This window comes from Bos indicus, chromosome 8 (assembly GCF_029378745.1).
Source record: "Bos indicus isolate NIAB-ARS_2022 breed Sahiwal x Tharparkar chromosome 8, NIAB-ARS_B.indTharparkar_mat_pri_1.0, whole genome shotgun sequence".
Lineage (NCBI taxonomy): Eukaryota > Metazoa > Chordata > Mammalia > Artiodactyla > Bovidae > Bos > Bos indicus.
In genome coordinates this window covers 24,883,844-24,903,175 of record NC_091767.1, presented here as the reverse complement: position 1 = coordinate 24,903,175, position 19,332 = coordinate 24,883,844, and the positions used below count along the sequence as shown (strand labels likewise).

General features: G+C 37.5%; 1 protein-coding gene across 4 annotated transcripts in view; it reads left to right on the top strand.

The window, feature by feature from the left end:
- Positions 1-19,332, top strand: part of DENND4C (DENN domain containing 4C) — a 119,363-nt gene that overhangs the window by 83,039 nt on the left and 16,992 nt on the right. For 3 of the 4 annotated variants that reach the window (XM_070794486.1, XM_070794484.1, XM_070794485.1), the window contains 6 exons: positions 966-2,119; positions 8,626-8,803; positions 9,635-9,741; positions 10,074-10,249; positions 16,289-16,471; positions 17,563-17,758. In XM_070794486.1, coding sequence (XP_070650587.1) covers positions 966-2,119; positions 8,626-8,803; positions 9,635-9,741; positions 10,074-10,249; positions 16,289-16,471; positions 17,563-17,758 — 1,994 coding nt within the window. Of the gene's footprint in view, positions 1-965; positions 2,120-8,625; positions 8,804-9,634; positions 9,742-10,073; positions 10,250-11,244; positions 11,292-16,288; positions 16,472-17,562; positions 17,759-19,332 lie in introns of those variants that run through there. The other variant, XM_070794487.1, reaches the window with a different exon arrangement.

Sequence of the window (19,332 nt, the reverse complement as noted above, 5' to 3'; positions counted from 1 at the left end):
ACATGACTACTGGAAATAGTTTGCTTTGATTATATGGCTTTGACTATATGGATCTTTGTTGGCAAAGTGATGTCTCTGCTTTTTGATATGCTGTCTAGGTTTGTCATAGCTTTTCTTCCAAAGAGCAGACGTTTTTTAATTTTGTGGCTGCAGTCACCATCCGCAGTGATTTTGGAGCCCAAGAAAATAAAGTCTGTCACTATTTCCATTGTTTCTCCATCTATTTGCCATGAAATGATGGGACCAGATGCCGTAATCTTTGTTTTTGAATGTTGAGTTTTAAGCCAGCTTTTTCACTCTCCTCTTTCATCCTCATTAAGAGGCGCTTTAGTTCCTCTTCACTTTCTGCCATTCAAGTGGTATCATCTGCATACCTAAAGTTGTTGGTATTTCTCCTGGCAGTCTTGATTCCAGCTTGTGATTCATCCATCCTGGCATTTCGCATGATGTACTTTGCATGTAAGTTAAATAAGCAGGGTGACAATATACAGCCTTGATGTACTCCTTTCCCAACTTTGAACCATTCCTTTGTTCCATGTCTGATTCTAACAGTTGATTCTTGACCTGCATACAGCTCTGCTGTTTCTTTTTAGGTCTGCTATTTAACACAATGTATTTCTTAAGTTGAATGTAAAACTCTTAAAATATAAAACATGTTTATAGATTATATTTATTAATAGGTATGGTATCTGTCAGTGAACAATACAGGTTTATACAGTATATATTGCATGATCTTTTCTTAAAATGTGTATGTATATGCATAGAGGATACAAGACATACTAGATATTAAAATGTTCTTAAGACACAGGGTTAAGCAGTGTTTTGGGACTTTTTCTGTATACCATCTAACCCTTCTGAATCTTTTACTCTATGTCTCACTTTCAAAAATCAGAAAAAACCATTTTTTTAATAAAAGTTATATCAGAAAATAGATGTATTTTTAAAATTGTACTTTCTCTTTTTAGGTAGTACATCAAGTGTATTATTTTCTAGTCAAGATCCAGTTGAAGATGCTGTCTTTGGTGAAGTTATTAATCTCAAGAAGAATGGTGACAGAGGAGAAAAAAGACAAAAGCATTTTCCAGAGAGAAGCTGTAGTTTTAGTTCTGAAAGTCGAGCAGGAATGTTACTTAAGAAGAGCAGTTTGGATTTGAATTCAAGTGAAGTAGCTATCATGATGGGAGCAGACGCCAAGATTCTCACAGCACTGACAAGTCCTAAGGCTTCTCCACTCCATAATGCAAGAGCCCACAGCTTTGGGAGTATTAGCTGCCATCCCGCTGACACTAGGACTCGCGCGTCTGAAAGCACTTGGGATTCGGAGCACCGACTGTCGGTGTTAGAGATGCTTGAGGAGAGCCAAGAGTTGATCGAGCCTGGGGTTGATGAAAATGTAGCTAAAGCTGCTATGACAAAGGACACATGTGACAGTCTACAAAATGATAGTAATCAGTCCAGAGACTCGAAAGCAGGTTCCAGAGATCTAGCAAATAAGAGAAATAGCTTGTATGGTGTTGCTAAAGCTGTTGAGAGGGAAGATGTTGAAACTGGACTAGATCCTTTGTCTCTTTTAGCCACTGAATGTATAGGAGAAAAAACTGATTCAGAAGAGAAGCTGTTTTCTCCAGTTATTGCACGTAATCTGGCTGATGAAATTGAAAGCTATATGAATCTAAAGAGTCCCTTAGGTAGCAAGTCTCCTAGTATGGAACTCCATGGAGAGGGAAGCAGAGAGTCTGGTGCTACCAGTACATTTATTCACTCTTTAGAGAGGAGATCAAGCCTACCTTTAGATCATGGTCCACCATCACAGGAGAGTCCTGGAAGTGAAAAGGGCTCCCCTGCAGTGTCCAGGTCTAAAACTTCTACGGGGCATCTCAAGCAACAGACTCCCTCCAGAAGTCCTAAGGAACGTTCAACTTCTTTATCAGCACTGGTCCGTTCTTCACCACACGGCTCATTGGGTTCTGTGGTAAATTCTTTGTCAGGGCTAAAGCTGGACAATATCCTCTCAGGACCCAAGATGGATGTGCTAAAATCTGGTATGAAACAAGCAGCAACAGTAGCCAGTAAGATGTGGGTGGCTGTAGCGTCTGCCTACAACTACTCGGATGACGAGGTGAGAGTGTTGTATGTGTGTCATCTGCCTGATGTTGCAATGTTTAGAGTATTTTTTTAATATATGAATTAACTATTTAGATTTTTCTGGTAATTTTGTTTTTTAATATCTTAAAACATGCATATCCCACTTCTTTCTTGAAATGACTTAGGTATACATGTAAGGAATTTAATAATGAAGAAATAGAATATCAGGACTAATTTATAATTCCACAGCTCAGTCTAAACTAACACATTGTCTATTTAGTTGAAAGAATTAATGATTAATGTTTGATCTAATAATAATGCCATGTTGTATTTGCATATCACTTCACTTTTTTCAAATGGAGGATAATTGCTTTATAATGTTGTGGTGGTCTCTTGTGTGCATCATTGTGAGTCATTGTGTTTTTTTATATATATATTTGGGCTTCCCTGATAACTCAATTGGCAAAGAATCTGCCTGCAATGCAGGAGAGCCCAGTTCGATTCCTGGGTTGGGAAGATCCACTGGAGGAGGGATAGGCTACCTACTCCAGTATTCTTGGGCTTCCTTTATGGCTCAGCTGGTAGACAACCGCCTGCAATGCAGAAGACCTGGGTTCAATCCCTGGGTTGGGAAGATCTCCTGAAGAAGGGAAAGGCTACCCACTCCAGTCTTCTGGCCTGGAGAATTCCCTGGACTACATGCAGTCCATGGGGTTGCAAAGAGTTGGACATGACTGAGTGACTTTCACTTCAAATATATATGTGTATGTATATATATAGCTAGCAAGAAGCTGCTAGATGACACAGGGATCCCAGCCTGGCAATTTAGGACAACCTAGAAGTGTGGACGGGAGTGGGGGGAGGGTCAAGATGAATGGGATATATATTTAGTTACATATACTATATATAAGTTATATATATAATTATATAATTTATATAAAATATGTATGTTTTATATTTATATAAATTTTACATATTTATATATTATATATATATCTCCCTTCCATCTTGAGCCTCCCCCAGCTCTCCGCCACACCTCTGGGTTGTCACAGAGTTCCAGGCCAGCTCCCTATGTCATTTAGCAGCTTCCGGCTAGTTACACTTTACACGTGAGAGTGTATATATGTCAGTGCTACTTTCTCAATTTGTCCTACCCTCTCCTTCCCCCACTGTGTCCACCAGTCTGTTCTACATATGTCACTTCACTTTTTAAATAACTTTAACCTCTCTTATTTCTTTAAGATACATAAGTCACTCTACAACTCAATTTATAGATTTCATACTGCATAAGTAAAGCTGCTAACTTTTTGTTGAAGTTAAGTTGATTTTACAATACTGTATTAGTTGATTTTATAATACTGTATTAGTTTTAAGTGTACAGCATAGTACACATTATATTCTGTTATAGGTTATTGCAAGATATTGGATATAATTCTGTTATAGATAGTAAATTCTTTTTGTTGTTTTTCTTTTTTTCTTTAATATCAATGTATTTATTTTAATTGGAGGCTAATTACTTTACAATATTGTATTGGTTTTGCCATACATCAACATGAATCCACATGGGTGTACATGTGTTCCCCAACCTGAACCCCCCTCCCTCCTCCCTCCCCGTACCATCCGTCTGGGTCATCCTAGTGCACCAGCCCCAAGCATCCTGTATCATGCATCAAGCCTGTACTGGCAATTCATTTCACATATGATACTATACATGTTTCAATGCCATTCTCCCAAATCATCCCACCCTCGCCCTCTCCCACAAAGTCCAAAAGACTGTTGTATACATCTGTGTCTCTTTTGCTGTCTTGCATACAGGGTTATCATTATCATCTTTCTAAATTCCATATATATGTGTTAGTATACTGTATTGGTGTTTTTCTTTCTGGCTTACTTCACTCTGTATAATAGGCTCCAGTTTCATCCCCCTCATTAGAACTGATTCCAAAGTATTCTTTTTAATGGCTGAGTAATACTCCATTGTGTATATGTACCACAGTTTTCTTACCCATTCATCTGCTAATGGACATCTAGGTTGCTTCCATGTCCTGGCTATTATAAACAGTGCTGTGATGAACATTGGGGTACATGTGTCTCTTTCAATTTTTGCATACATTGTAGACTATTACATTTTTTTATAGTGAAGGTATCATAACACATTTACAGGAGACTTGGAAAATTATAAAAGTTATATATAGTTATATATAGTTCCACTGTATAATACAATTATTTTTAGGTAGATAAATTAAGATTTTTATATGGAGTTTCAGTATCAAACTTTCAAAAATTAATAGAATGAATAGAAAAGTAGAAGGGAAGAGTAGACCTGAAAAGCACTATGAACCAAATGAGATAATTAAGATTTCTACAGTTTTCACACAACAGGATACAAATTCTGTTCAAATTTCCATAGACTGTAAACCAGAAGACCCTGGAACATATCTAGCAACATAAAACAAGGTGCAAACATTTCATGGTCTAATGTTATTGAAGTCATACAGAGTCTGTTCTCTTTGAGTTCAGTCGCTTAGTCGTGTCCGACTCTTTGTGACCCCATGAACCTCAGCATGCCAGGCCTCCCTGTCCATCCCCAGTTCCTGGACCACACCCAAACCCATGTCCATGGAGTCGATGATACCATCCAGCCATCTCATACTCTGTCGTCCCCTTCTCCTCCTGCCTTCAGGTTTTCCCAGAATCAGGGTCTTTTCAAATGAGTCAGCTCTTCACATCAGGTAGCCAAAGTATTGGAGTTTCATCCTCAACATCAGTCCTTCCAGTGAACACCCAGGACTGATCTCCTTTAGGATGGACTCGTTGGATCTCCTTTCAGGGACTCTCAAGAGTCTTCTCCAACACCACAGTTCAAAAGCATCACTTCTTCGGTGCTCAGCCTTCTTTATAGTCCAACTCTCACATCCATACGTGACCACTGGAAAAACCATAGCCTTGGCTAGATGGACCTTTGTTGACAAAGTAATCTCTGCTTTTTAATATGCTGTCTAGGTTGGTCATAACTTTCCTTCGAAGGAGTTCAGTTCAGTTGCGCAATCGTGTCCGACTCTTTGCAACCCCATGAACTGCAGCACGCCAGGCCTCCCTGTCCATCACCAACTCCCAGAGTTCACCCAAACCCATGTCCGTTGAGTTGGTGATGCCATCCAACCATCTCATCCTCTGTTGCCCCTTCTCCCCTGGCCCTCAGTCATTCCCAGCATCAGGGTCTTTTCAAATGAGTCAGCTTTTCACATCAAGTGGCCAAAGTATTGGAATTTCAGCTTCAACATCAGTCCTTCCAATGAACACCCAGGACTGATCTCCTTTAGGATGGACTGGTTGGATCTCCTTGCAGTCCAAGGGACTCTCAAGAGTCTTCTCCAACACCACAGTTCAAAAGCATCAATTCTTTGGCGCTCAGCTTTCTTCACAGTCCAACTCTCACATCCATACATGACCACTGGAAAAACCATAGCCTTGACTAGATGGACCTTTATTGGCAAAGTAATGTCTCTGCTTTTGAATATGCTGTCTAGGTTGGTCATAACTTTCCTTCCAAGGAGTAAGCATCTTTTAATTTCATGGCTGCAATCACCATCTGCAGTGATTTTGGGGCCCAGAAAAGTAAAGTCAGCCACTGTTTCCATTGTTTCCATTGTTGCCATGAAGTGATGGGACTGGATGCCATGATCTTCATTTTCTGAATGTTGAGCTTTAAGCCAACTTTTCCACTCTCCACTTTCACTTTCATCAAGAGGATTTTAGTTCTTCTTCACTTTCTGCCATAAGGGTGGTATCATCTGCATATCTGAGGTTATTGATATTTCTCCCAGCAATCTTGATTCCAGCTTGTGCTTCCTCCAGCCCAGCATTTCTCATGATGTACTCTGCATATAAGTTAAATAAGCAGGGTGACAATATACAGCCTTGACATACTCCTTTTCCTATTTGAAACCAGTCTGTTGTTCCATGTCCAGTTCTAACTGTTGCTTCCTGACGTGCATACAGGTTTCTCAAGAGGCAGGTCAGGTGGTCTATTATGCCCATCTCTTTGAGAATTTTCCACAGTTTATTGTGATCCACACAGTCAAAGGCTTTGGCATAGTCAATAAGGCAGAAATAGATGCTTTTCTGGAACTCTCTTGTTTTTTCCATGAGCCAGCAGATGTTGGCAATTTGGTCTCTGGTTCTTCTGCCTTTTATAAAACCAACTTGAACATCTGGAAGTTCATGGTTCACGTATTTCTGAAGTTTGGCTTGGAGAGTTTTGAGCATTACTTTACTAGCATGTGAGACGAGTACAATTGTGTGGTAGTTTGAGCATTCTTTGGCATTGCCTTTCTTTGGGATTGGAATGAAAACTGACCTTTTCCAGTCCTGTGGCCACTGCTGAGTTTTCCAAATTTGCTGACATATTGAGGTCAGCACTTTCACAGCATCATCTTTCAGGATTTGGAATAGCTCAACTGGAATTCCATCACCTCCACTAGCTTTGTTTGTAGTGATGCTTCCTAAGGCCCACTTGACTTCACATTCCAGGATATCTGGCTCTAGGTCAGTGATCACACCATCGTGATTATCTGGGTCATGAAGATCTTTTTTGTACAGTTTTTCTGTGTATTCTTGCCACCTCTTTGTAATGTCTTCTGCTTCTGTTAGGCCCATACCATTTCTGTCCTTTATTGAGCCTATCTTTGTATGAAATGTTCCCTTGGTATCTCTACTTTTCTTGAAGAGATCTCTAGTCTTTCCTATTCTGTTGTTTTCCTCTATTTCTTTGCATTGATCACGGAGGAAGGCTTTCTTATCTCTCCTTGCTATTCTGTTACCATTTGTTCTCTTACCATTATGGAATTATGTTAGAAATCAATATCAAAAGGTATTTGAAAATACCTTACATATTTTCAAGTACAGTGTGACATTTACACAGAGAGATCTTTGACTTGGCCGTTGAAATCCTCATTAAAGTTAAAAGACTGAAAAAATACAGAGTGATTGCAGAGAAAAAGGCATTTAAATGAGAATATTAGTATCAAAATGAGAAATCTCAAAGATACTTTAAAAACCTATGTAATTGGAAATTAAATGTCCACTTTTAAATGATGGGTGTATCAAAGAAGCTATAACAAGGAAAATTAGAAAATATTTGTAACATAATAAAAAATAAAAGAGAGTTTACCAGAATTTGTTGCATGTAGCTGAAGCTGTCAGTGCAACTAAGTACAATGTGGAATTTTGACTAAGGTGTGAAAACAATAGACACTAGCATAACATTTTGTGAAATTTGAACAAAATCTGTACTTTAGTTAATACTGTGTCACATGTTAATTTCCTTAGTTTTTTTAAACCACATACTGTCTCTTAGACAGTAAATTATTGTTGCTTATCTGTTTTACGAAAAGTAGCTTGTATCTGTTACATCCATCACCCTGATTTGCCCCTCTCCCCTTACTCCTTGGTAACCGCAAGTCTGTTTTCTATCTCTGTGAGTCTGTTTCTGGTTTCATACACATTCATTAGTGTTACTTTATAGATGCCACATATGAATGACATCATACAGTGTTGGTCTTTCTCTTACTTATCTCACTAGCCGTAATACTAAGTCCTTCCATGTTGCTGCAGATGGCAATTTTTCATTTATTTTTTTTAAATGGCCGAGTAACATTCCATTGTGTGTGTGTGTGTGTGTGTTTATCACATCTGCGTGATCCTGTCATCTGTTGATAAGCACTTGGGTTGCTTCCATGTCTTGGCTATTTTATATAGTGCTGCTGTGAGCACTGTGGTGCCTGTCTCTTTTTGAATTAGTGTTTCTGTTTTTTCTGGATGTATACCCAGAAATAGTTTTATAATAAGGAAGGCATATAAGTCTTCTTTAAAGCATAAATTAAAAAGGAAACTGCTTAGTGAAATGTTTACTATCTTAAAGCATCAGCAATCACTTAAAGCATTACAGTCGCTGTAATCAACAATTACAGTGTTCAGAACTTTGTTCATGTTTTACTCCTCTAATGATGATGGTTGTTTTCAGAATAATCATATTGCTAGCAAAAATTCTCACAATTATCTGATCTTAATGTACTCATATTATCCACATTTTTCAGATAACATAATTAAAAAGGAAGTTAAGTCATTTCTGTAGGATCATTTCTGTAGGATCACAGTATGTAATGGGGAACCAAGATCACAGTCTGGCTCTCTTGACTCTTAAGCCCCTCCTCTGTTTGTACTGGGGTCTCTGATTACATTGGACGCAGTGAGCTCCTAGAGTTCTTTCATTTTATAGTTTGAATATTGGGATAAACCCCACAGTCCTAATTATACTAGGGTCACAGCATGATCTTAAAGCATAGGTCATTGCTTGAATGTCTTAAGAGTATGGAAGAGAAATTCCAAATAATAGAAAGAGGTCAAGGTTTCAGAACATATGGTGATGATGATTTTAGAATTATAGATGAATTTAATTCTGAAAAGGATAGAGTGAATATATTCTCATTGGAGAAGATCTTATGTATATATGTGGTATTTTATTTTTTCCAATTAAAGGAGGAAACAAATAGAGATTACAGTTTCCCAGCTGGCCTTGAAGACCATATTTTGGGAGAGAATATATCACCTAATACGAGTATCTCAGGGTTGGTCCCCAGTGAACTTACCCAGAGCAACACAAGCCTCGGCAGTAGTAGCAGCAGTGGAGATATAGGAAAACTGCATTACTCACCAGGTAATGGGGAGGATTGTCCTCTCTCCTGATTTATATGCCCATAATTCTTATCCCTGTACCACACACACACAGTAAGCCCCATTTGTCGAGATGATCGGGTAGATTTGTGTATAGCCACACCATGTTAACCACTGTTATTTTATAAGGTCTTAAAGTACTGTGTGGAATCAGACTGTGGCTTCCCTGGTGGGTGAGTGGTAAAGAATCTGCCTGCAGTGCTGGAGATGTGGGTTCAATTCCTGGGTTGGGAAGATCCCTTGGAAAAGGAAATGGCAACCCACCCCAGCATTCTTGCCTGGGAAATCCACTGAGTTTTTTATTTATGTATATTTGTGGATTGTATGATTAGTTCTCATACTTTAGTGTATCTCAAAATCACCTGGGGTATTTGTTTATAAGTATATACAAATATCCAAGCCCTAGGCTAAAACTTTTGAGACTTAATCTGTGGAATGGGACTTTAAGAATATATATTTTTGACCAGCTTTCCAGGCGAATCAGTTATTTACTAGAATTTAGAATTTCTTTGCTATATTACTGAAATCTCCTAGTTCTGTGTTATTTTTTAAATTGTAATTTTATTCATTTTCTCCAACTTTTTATTATGAAAAATTTCCAATACTTTAAAAAGTTCAAAGAATCATATAGTGAACAATCATATATTCTCCACCTAGATTTAATTAACTATTGTTAAATGTACATAAGTACATTTTGATACTAAACCTTTTGAAAATAAATTGTAGACTTCATGGTATTTCCCCCTAAATATGCATTTCCAAAGAATAAGGACATTTTCATACATAATGTATTATGATGTTTACTTCTCTCTAGGTGAACTTCCATTTCTAAGAGGCATGAAAGGGCAGGAATTTGAAAAGTCAGATCATGGTTCTCCAAACACCAGCATGTCCAGCATCTATCAGAATTGTGCAATGGAGGTAAAAGTTCTATATTCAGCCCATAATAATAAAGTGGCAGTAAACATATTTTTATTTCAGAGTGGCATTTTAACAGAATTCTATGATACCTTTCTGGACAGAATAATAAAATAAGTCATTTTGTTAAATTTTCTGGTGTCTTATGTAAACAAGGCAAGAAGCTAGTAGTTTTACCTATAAAGTAATTGTTCTGTTATTAATTTCAAATGTGATCCACAGAATAAATACAATTCTATGTTTGTCTCGAGAGGATGGACTATTAAGAGTACCAAGACTATTAAGACCACTATTCACTGCAGTGGTTTTCAGTATGTGTGTTTTTCTGCTCTTAGGTTTTGATGTCAAGTTGTTCACAGTGCAGAGTTTGTGCAGCTTTAGTTTATGATGAAGAAATTATGGCTGGATGGACGGCAGATGATTCAAATTTGAATACAGCCTGTCCCTTCTGTAAAAGCAACTTCTTGCCTCTTCTCAATATAGAATTTAAAGACTTGAGAGGCTCTGCAAGGTTAGTATTGTAAAAGCTCCCTTAGAGAGGTAAGTACCCTCTAAAAGGCAGAAGAATGAAGTAGTCATGGTGTGCTCCAGGTGTTCCTTTCCTTGCCCTCCTTCATTTTCAGTATTTGAGAGAAAATACTAATATTGTAGGAGGCTGTTTTTCCATGTTATTTAACAAATGATTATTATTAATAGTTAATTTTTGGAGCTAAACTTTATAGGTTATATAAGTATATCAGTTATTATAAATTAAAAATTCTAACATTAGTTATTAATTTAATATTTCTGCCTTAATGACCTTGATTATGTGCTCTGGAGCCTCCCCACCACCACCACCAAAAAAAGAAAGATGAAAGGGACTTTAACTCTTCTCTTAACTTGTTGCCCTTTTATGGTGGTGCTCTGTAATGTGAAATGACTAAATTCTAGGCATTAGAAAAGAGATTAACTGATCTATAATCAGTCATTAAGTAATTGAGAGTTTGGTAACTGTTTGCTGACCTAAGTAGTTATAATTTTTTTTTCTTCTTAAGGTGATTGTAAATGGGATTGTTTTCTCAATTCCCCTGTCTGCTAGCTCATTAGTATATAGAATACAACAGGTTTTTATTGGTTTTGTACCCTGCAACTTCACTAAATTCATTTATTACTACTAATAGTTTTTTGGTGGATTCTTTAGGGTTTTCTAGATATAAAATCATGTCACCTGCAAACTTATTCCTTTCTAAATTGGATGGCTTTTTTCCCTCTTTTTTGCCTAATTTCTGTGGCTAGGAGTTCTATGTTATGTTTCAGCTTTTCACCTTTGATAATGATGTTAGCTAGGGACTTGTCATATATAACCTTTATTATGTTGAGGTATATTCCTTCTATATCCACTTTGTGGAGAGTTTTTATTATAAATGGATGATTGGTCTTGTCAGCTGCTTTTTCTGCACCTGTTGAGATGATCATATTTTTATCCTTCATTTTGTTAATGTATGTATCACATTGATTGATTTGCAGATGTTGAACCATCCTTGCATCCCATGGACAAATCCCACTTGATCACGGTATATGATCCTTTTAATGTATTGTTGCATTTGGTTTGCTGGTATTTGGTTGAGGATTTTTGCATCTTTGTACATCAGAGATACCAACCTATTTCTTACTTTGTGTGGTCTTTATCTGATTTTGGCATCTGGGTGATGTTGGTCTTGTAAAATGAGTTAGAAAGTATTCCCTCCTCTTGAATTGTTCAGTATAGTTTGAAAACGATAGGTATTAAATCTATAGATGTTTGGTAGAATTTATTTGTGACACTGCCTGGTCCCGGCCATTTGTTTTTTAGAGGCTTTTTGATTACTGCTTCAGACTGTACTAACAATCAATTCAAATCTCTTCATGATTCAGTCTTGGAAGGTTGTACTAGTCCAAGAATTTGAACATTTCTTCTAGGTTGTCCTGTTTGTTGGTATATAGCTGGTTTTTAAAATATTCTTATAATCCTTTGTATTCCTCTGGTGCCCTTTGTTATTTTCTTTTTGTTTCTGATTGTATTTATCAGAGCCTTCTCTCTCAGTCTAGCTAAAGATTTGTCTGTTGTGTTTATCTTTTTAAGAACCAGCTTTTAGTTCCACTGGTCTTTTCTGTTGTCATTTTAGTCTCATCCATTGGTGGCTCAGAGCTTAAAGCGTCTGCCTCCAATGTGGAAGACCTGGGTTCGCTCCCTGGGTCAGGAAGATCCCCTGGAGAAGGAAATGGTAGCCCACTCCAGTATTCTTGCTTGGAGAATCCATGGACGGAGAAGCCTGGTAGGCTATAGTCCATGGGGTCGCAAAGAGTTGGACATGACTAAGCGAATTCACTATCACTTTCATTTATTTCCACTCTGATCTTTATTATTTATTTCTTTCCTTCTACTGACTTTGGGGTTTGTTCTTCTTCTTAGATTATTTTTGGCTGTGGCCCGTGATTTGTGGGATCTTAGTTCCCTGACTAGGCATCCAACGTGGGGCCCTGGCAGTGAAAGCACAGAGTCCTGACCGTTGGACCACCAGGGAACTCCCTGTTCTTTTTCTGGTTCCTTTATGTGTAAGGTTAAGTTGTTTATTTCAGATTTTGTTTCTGGAAGTAGGCCTGTATTTCTCTAACTTCCCTCTTAGTACTGTTTTTGCAGCATCCCATAGATTTTGAAATGTCATATTTTTGTTTGTCTTCAGGTAATTTTTTGTTTCTCTTTTGATTTCTTCATTAAACCAGTGTTTCAGTAGCATATTATTCATTAGCCACATATTTGTGATTTTTTTCAGCTTTCTTATAGTTGATTTCCAGTTCCATACCACTGTGATTAGAAAAGATAACAATATGATTTCAGTCTTCTTTTATTTATTTTTATTTACTTATTGAGCATTGTTTTCTGTCTCAACATATGGTGCATCCTTGAGAAAGTTCCATGTATACTTGAGAAGAATGTGTATTCTAATGCATTTGGATGGAATGTTCTATATAAATTTATCAAATTCTGATCTTAGGTTTCATTTAAGGTTGCTTTCCTCTCTGTTTGGATGGTCTATCCATTGATGTAAATGGGGTATTAAAAAGTCTCTTACTGTGTTAGTCAATTTCTCTCTTTAGATCTGATACTTTTTAATATATTTTGGTGTTTCTATATTAGGTGCATATAAATGTGTCTTCTTGATGAATATTATTTATCAGTAATAAATGGTAAATATTTATCATTATTTGCTATCCATTTTTGTCCTTTACTGCCTTCTTGGTTTGAAGTCTGTTTTGTCTGATAAGGGTAGGGCTGTACCCGCTTTCTTTTGGCAGCAGTTTTCTTGGAGTATCATATTCTTTTCCTTCACATGTAGTCTACGTTTGTCCTTGGAACTGAGGTGAGTCTTCTGGAGACAGCAAGTCATTGGGTGTTGTTTTATGTGGGAGTTTTGCTTTTCTTTTTTATTATTATTATTTTTATACAATTTTTATTTTCCATTTAGTTACTACAGAATATTGACTGTATTCCTCATGTTGTACAATACATCCTTGAGCCTATCTTATACCTAGTCATCCCAGATGCTCTTTGTTTTATAGAGTATTCTCTCTGTTTAGTAATTTCATTTCTGAGGTTGAACTGCCTGAGTTTCCTTTTAGCTTACTGAGTTTCTTTATGACAACTATTTTGCATTATCTTAATCAGTTAGATTGCAGTATTTGTAGCTTTAAGTTTGGGTTCTGGGGGAGTGTAATTTTTTTGTGTGTGTGGGGAGGATACATGTTACTCTGGTGCTTCATGATGCTTGGTGAGTTGTTCCCCTTGCCAACATATTTGAAGTACTGAACACCTTTCTGCTTGATTCTGACAATTCAACTGGTCAAAAAATAGAGGCCTCTTGATTTCCGGTAGGTGGTGATATATTAATAGCACAAGTCTTTGGTTCCTCTTACCTGAACTGCCTCTATTATATGCGAGTTTGCACTTTCCACACTCCACTGCCTCTGTCAGAGGTGTGGCCTTGTGACCTCGTTATTGCTTTTTGGGCCTTGGGGTCATTGGTGCTTCGCTGCCGCCACTGTTGCTGGTGTCTTACGACCTGGTGCGTTGGGATGGTGGGCTCTTCCCTCTTGTCTGGAATCCCCTGGGTTGCAGGCTCTGCCACTGCTGGTAGTGGTCATTTGACTTTCTAAGGTTTGTGGGCTCCACTGGCGTGGGAAGGTGGGGCAGGGGGCCAGAGTTGTGGGTTCCTCAGTGGCCAGATGGATGAGGTCTGAAGCCCCTTTGCCACTCAGTTACCTGTCATGACAGGCGCTGCTGCTTCTGGGAAGCTGGCGTTGTGTGCACTTGCCCCCACTGCTGCTAGGTTTTCTGAGGCTGCAGACTTAGCTTGCCAGAGCAGAATGCCAAGACTGGAGGCTGTACTTGTGCTTTTCCTTCAGTTTCGCCTCCGCTGTGTGTTCTAGTCCATCCACCTTTAGATGTACAGGTGTGTGGGAATCTCCATTGTTAGGCAGAGGTACCTTTGTTGCATTGTTGATGTTTTACTGCTTGTAAATTGAAGGGACAAGATAAAGATAGCTTTCCACTGTGCCACTTTGCAGATGTCACTCGCTTTTACCCATTTTTGTATTTAGTTTCTTTTTCTTGTTGATCTGTCTTCACTATTCTTTTTTTTTTTTTTCTTGGCTGCACCATGCCACTTGTGGGATCTTAGTTCCCTGACCAGGGATGGAACCCAGGCCCTAGGCACTGAGAATACAGAGTCCCAACTACTAGGCAGGGAATTCCTGTCTTGAATATTCTTGATATTAATTCCTTGAAGAGAAATGACCAGTTTTGATGTTATCATGCATTAGTTTTCCACCTTATGATTTGTGCATTTGAAATCTTCTTTTTAAACAAGATTCCAAAGATTCCCATCTATAGTACATGAAAATCTTTTCCTAATGTTCTTCTGTTGCCTTTATATTTTCCCTGTGGTATTTAGGTTTTAAATACATCTGTAGTCTACCTTTGTATATGATCATAGAGATCCAGGTTTGTTTTTCTCCATATAATGAGCCAGTTTTACATCCTTCCTTCATTACTATTATATATAGTATCACCTTTATCATATATCAAGTTCCTATATATACACCTCACTCTGGTTCTGTGTTCTGTCAATACTGTATTATTTTTATTACTATATTTATGTTATGTCTGGTTGGTAGGGTAAGTTCCCCTTTGGAAATTTCTTATAGTTTTTTGGTTATGCATATAAAACTTTAGAGTAACTTTGAGTCCTCCCCCACAGAAAAAGTCCACCTTAAGTTTTCATGGGATTCAAATAGATTTGTAGCTTAATTCTGGGGAAATGGACATCTGTAGTATTATTCCCCTATGAGCATGGTATGTATCTCCCTGTTTTAGATCTTCTTTTAATAGAGTTGTAAATTATTCTCCATAAATTTTGTACTTTTTTGTTAATTGAGTTTCTTAAGCTTTTGTGGTATCTTATTTCATATTTTCTAATTGAATATAAACCAGCATTATTAATCTTCTTCCCCAGTATGTCATTATGGAAAATTTCCTACTTAGGGCCAAGTTTAATTCAAGATTTTTTTTTTTACAGTACACCCAAATATCTGCCCCTATATTCTTCAGTTACTTTACATTGTTGTTTTATCACCTGTCTATTCTTCCATCCATCCATCAGTCCATCTTATATTTTTATTTGTTTAAAATAAGATGTAGATGGGTGGGGGGTGGAATTCCCTGGCAGTCCAGTGGTTAGGGCTCAGTGCTTTGCAGGAGACACAGATTCAGCCCTGGTCAGGGAACTAAAATCCTGCATGCTTCGCAGTATGGCCTATTAGTAATAATAATATGTAGTAATATTATATTAATAATAATAAAAATACCTTTCCCCCAAAGACTTGAGCGTTCATATCATTAACTAGAGTTCAGTATTTATTTACAGTTTTTTTTTTCATTTAAGGTAAATTTGATTTCTGCAAATCAAGATACAGAACATTATTATGACTTCATAAAGCACTGTTTATGTCCCTTGCAAGGCAAAGCTCTCACCCCATCCCCACCCAGAAGGAGAAAGAGAGAAGATGAAAATAAATTACTGAATTAATAGAGGGGAGAGAGAATGACTAAAGACAAAAATGGAGATTCTTAAGCGGGGGGGAAGGGTATTTTAAATAGTTATAAGTTAATACATGTTAAAATGCTATTCTTTATTTTTTTTAATTAAGAAAATTAATGAAATATTTTGCTTTCCAACTTCCTTCATAGCTTTCTTTAGTGTCTCTCAAAAACTGAAGGGATTTTGTATTGAACTATAGTGACTTCCTCTGGATCTTTTCATTTGAAAAGTTTCAGACAAGAGAAGAAGAGAGAAGGAGAGCAAGAGTGTGTGTATGTGAGTGTTTGAAATAGTCAGTGTTTCTATGGATTTGTATAATTTATTAGTGACTATTTTACTATACAGTGATTATAAATATGATGACATTTGGAGGATTCTAGGATTTTTATAGACTTTTTTATGCTTTCTTTTTTTTTGGACGGGTCCCTATTTAGCTTTTTCTTGAAACCAAGTACCTCTGGTGACAGTTTACAAAGTGGCAGCATTCCATTGGCAAGTGAACCTTTGGAGCACAAACCCATATCCAGTCCAGCAGAACCTGACCTGATCAACCTTACGGATTTGCCAAAACATAACCAGACCATTACTGAAGAAACAAGCTCTGCAGTTGAATCAAGGTACCATAGAATTCAGAGAACTCTTTATAAAAAATTGGGTGCCCCTGTAAAAATTTCATCTTTAAATACAACCTGGATGACATAGACATAAGTTCTGGCATGTTTAAGAATGTAACTTTAAAGGCTACCCACTCCCATATTCTGGCCTAGAGAATTCCCTGGACTATACAGTCCATGGGATCGCAAAGAGTTAGACACAACTGAGCGATTTTCACAGTGTTTAAATATCTAATGAATGAATCTGATGATAAACCATTTTTAATACTGTTTAAGGTTTTACAGTGGTCTTTTCCAGAAATGAACTTCCCAACAATAAAAAGTATTTTCCCTTTCAGTGTAGTCATTGCCAGTTTCCAGATACATACTCTGTTTACAGAGAAGTATACCTTTAACTCTTAAATATTGATTCAAACATTTATTGAGAGCCTACTGTATGCTCAGCATTATGCTAAACACTAAAAATAAAAAAGTAAATAAAATCTGACCTCTGTTCTTAGGTGGGTCATGGCCTGAAAGTGAAAGTCACTCAGTCCTGTCTGATTCTTTGCAGCCCCATAACTACACAGTCCATGGAATTCTCCAGGCCAGAATACTGGAGTGGGTAGCCTTTCCCTTCTTCAGGGGATCTTCCTAACCCAGGGATCAAACCTAGGTTTTCTGCATTGCAGGCAGATTCTTTACCAGCTGAGCCACAAGGGAAACCCGGGTCATGGCCTAGTAGAGATTAAATACTTGACAGTGAATCTGCATTACTTATTTGGATGCAGTATACATACTTCCAGGTGATTTTGTTTAATAAAGGTGAAATGTTTGAATAGAGCACGTGAATGGGCACTTAGTCTTTTAAAAATTATACCATAATACTTACCATATACCCTCTTCCTAACCCTCATCAGATCATCCACTTCATCCTGTTTTTCTGACTGATTTTACAAAAATACCTGAAGAAAAGTTAATTCCTATAAGGCAGTACTGACTCTTCTCAGATATATTCAGTACATTCAAAATTTATTAGAGAAAATACTCTAACTCTACAGATTTAGATTGTTTAAACTAATCTAACCACAGCATTTCTTCTTCATTTTTTTAAGTGATGAAATAATGAAAGCCAGCGGAGATGTCCAAACTATGAAAATTTCACCTGTGCCTAATAGTTTATCAAAACGAAATGTGTCTTTGACTAGAAGTCACAGTGTTGGAGGTCCCTTGCAAAATATGGACTTTTCCCAGCGACCGTTTCATGGCATTTCAACAGTTAGTCTTCCAAACAGTCTGCAGGAAGTTGTGGTATGTACAACATTATAATTATACTGTGTGTTCCTGTAAGTATATATTAAAATAGCGTCTTCTTCTGTAATAGGTTTTTTTAATCACATGAAAAGTGATACATTTTCATAAGCAGGCTAAGAACTTTCAGATTTCAAAAATGTATACAAATAACCAGAAGAGCATAATGAGTCCTTTTGTGGCACCATCCAGCTTCAGTAATTTTCAACTTATATTTTTCTGTCATGTATACCCTCATTCAGTTCTTTTGTAGATCCATTTGAAGCAAATTTCAAACATATATTCCATTTGTCAATATTTCAGTATTTATCTCTAAGAGATAAAGACTCTTAAAAACGTAATGCTGTTGGTTCAGTCGTTAAGATTCCACACTCCCAATGCAAGGGGTGCAGGTCGGTCCCTGGTCAGGTAATTACTATCTCACTCGCCACACAGTGTGGCCAAAAGTCAAACAAACAAAAAAGTGCCATTATCAGACCCAGGAAGTAACAAATGATGGATCAGGGTCATTCAGTCTTCGTTTGAATTTCTAGTGATTTCAAAAATGTCACGTATGTGTGCTTTGCAGTTTGAGGAATCAGGATCAAATAATGCTTTGTGATTGGTGATCTGCTTTCTGGTCTTTTTAAATCTATAGACTCTTTTTTCCCCTTGTAATTTATTTGTTGAATACAACCCTGTAAGTTGGTAATTGCAGCTCGAAGCTTGATCAGATTCAGGTTTTTTGTTCTGTTTTGTTCATTTGTGTATTTTTACAAGGCAGCTTCATCAGTAGTGGTATGTCTCGAGGGATGTGAACTATCTCTGTGGGCTTAGCAGCTGTTAACCCCTTAATGCCTAGATAAGTTATCCATTTGGAGCTATAATATGACAATACTCTAATTCTGTCATCTTCTTTATTATATGAAATATATTTATAAAGAGAAACTTATGCTATGGCTTTTGTCTGATTTTTTTCCAAAAATGCAGTTTATGTTGGAAAAGCAAGATAGATGTTTGATTTTAATTTTTCCTTTTATTTATCAAACTTCACACTGACAAGTTGGGTTCCTAGCATTCTCCAAGGTGATCCATTATCTGGGGGCATAGGGTTTCATTATGACCTCATGGGTTTAAACATTTATGTTTACATCCACTGCTGTTGTTACCCTTATTGATGCGTATTTTATTCCTTCTTTGGTCAGCTAGAAGCCTCTGCCTGTTGGTGCCTTATTCCTTTTGACACAACTCTATTAGCTTTTATGGGTCTTTCCTGATCACTCAGTTGGTAAAGAATCCGCCTGCAATGCAGGAGACCCCGATTTGGGGTTGGGAAGACCAACTGGAGAAGGGATAGGCTACCCACTCCAGTAATCTTGGGCTTCCCTGGTTGCTCAGCTGGTAAAGAATGTGCCTGCCATGCGGGAGATCTGGGTTTGATCCCTGGGTTGAGAAGATCCCCTGGAGAAGAGAAAGGCTACTCACTCCAGTATTCTGGCCTGGAGAATTCCATGAACTAGTCCATGGGGTTGCAAAGAGTCAGACATGACTGAGTAACTTTCACCTTTGTATAAGTTCTTTTAAAGTTTCCTTGC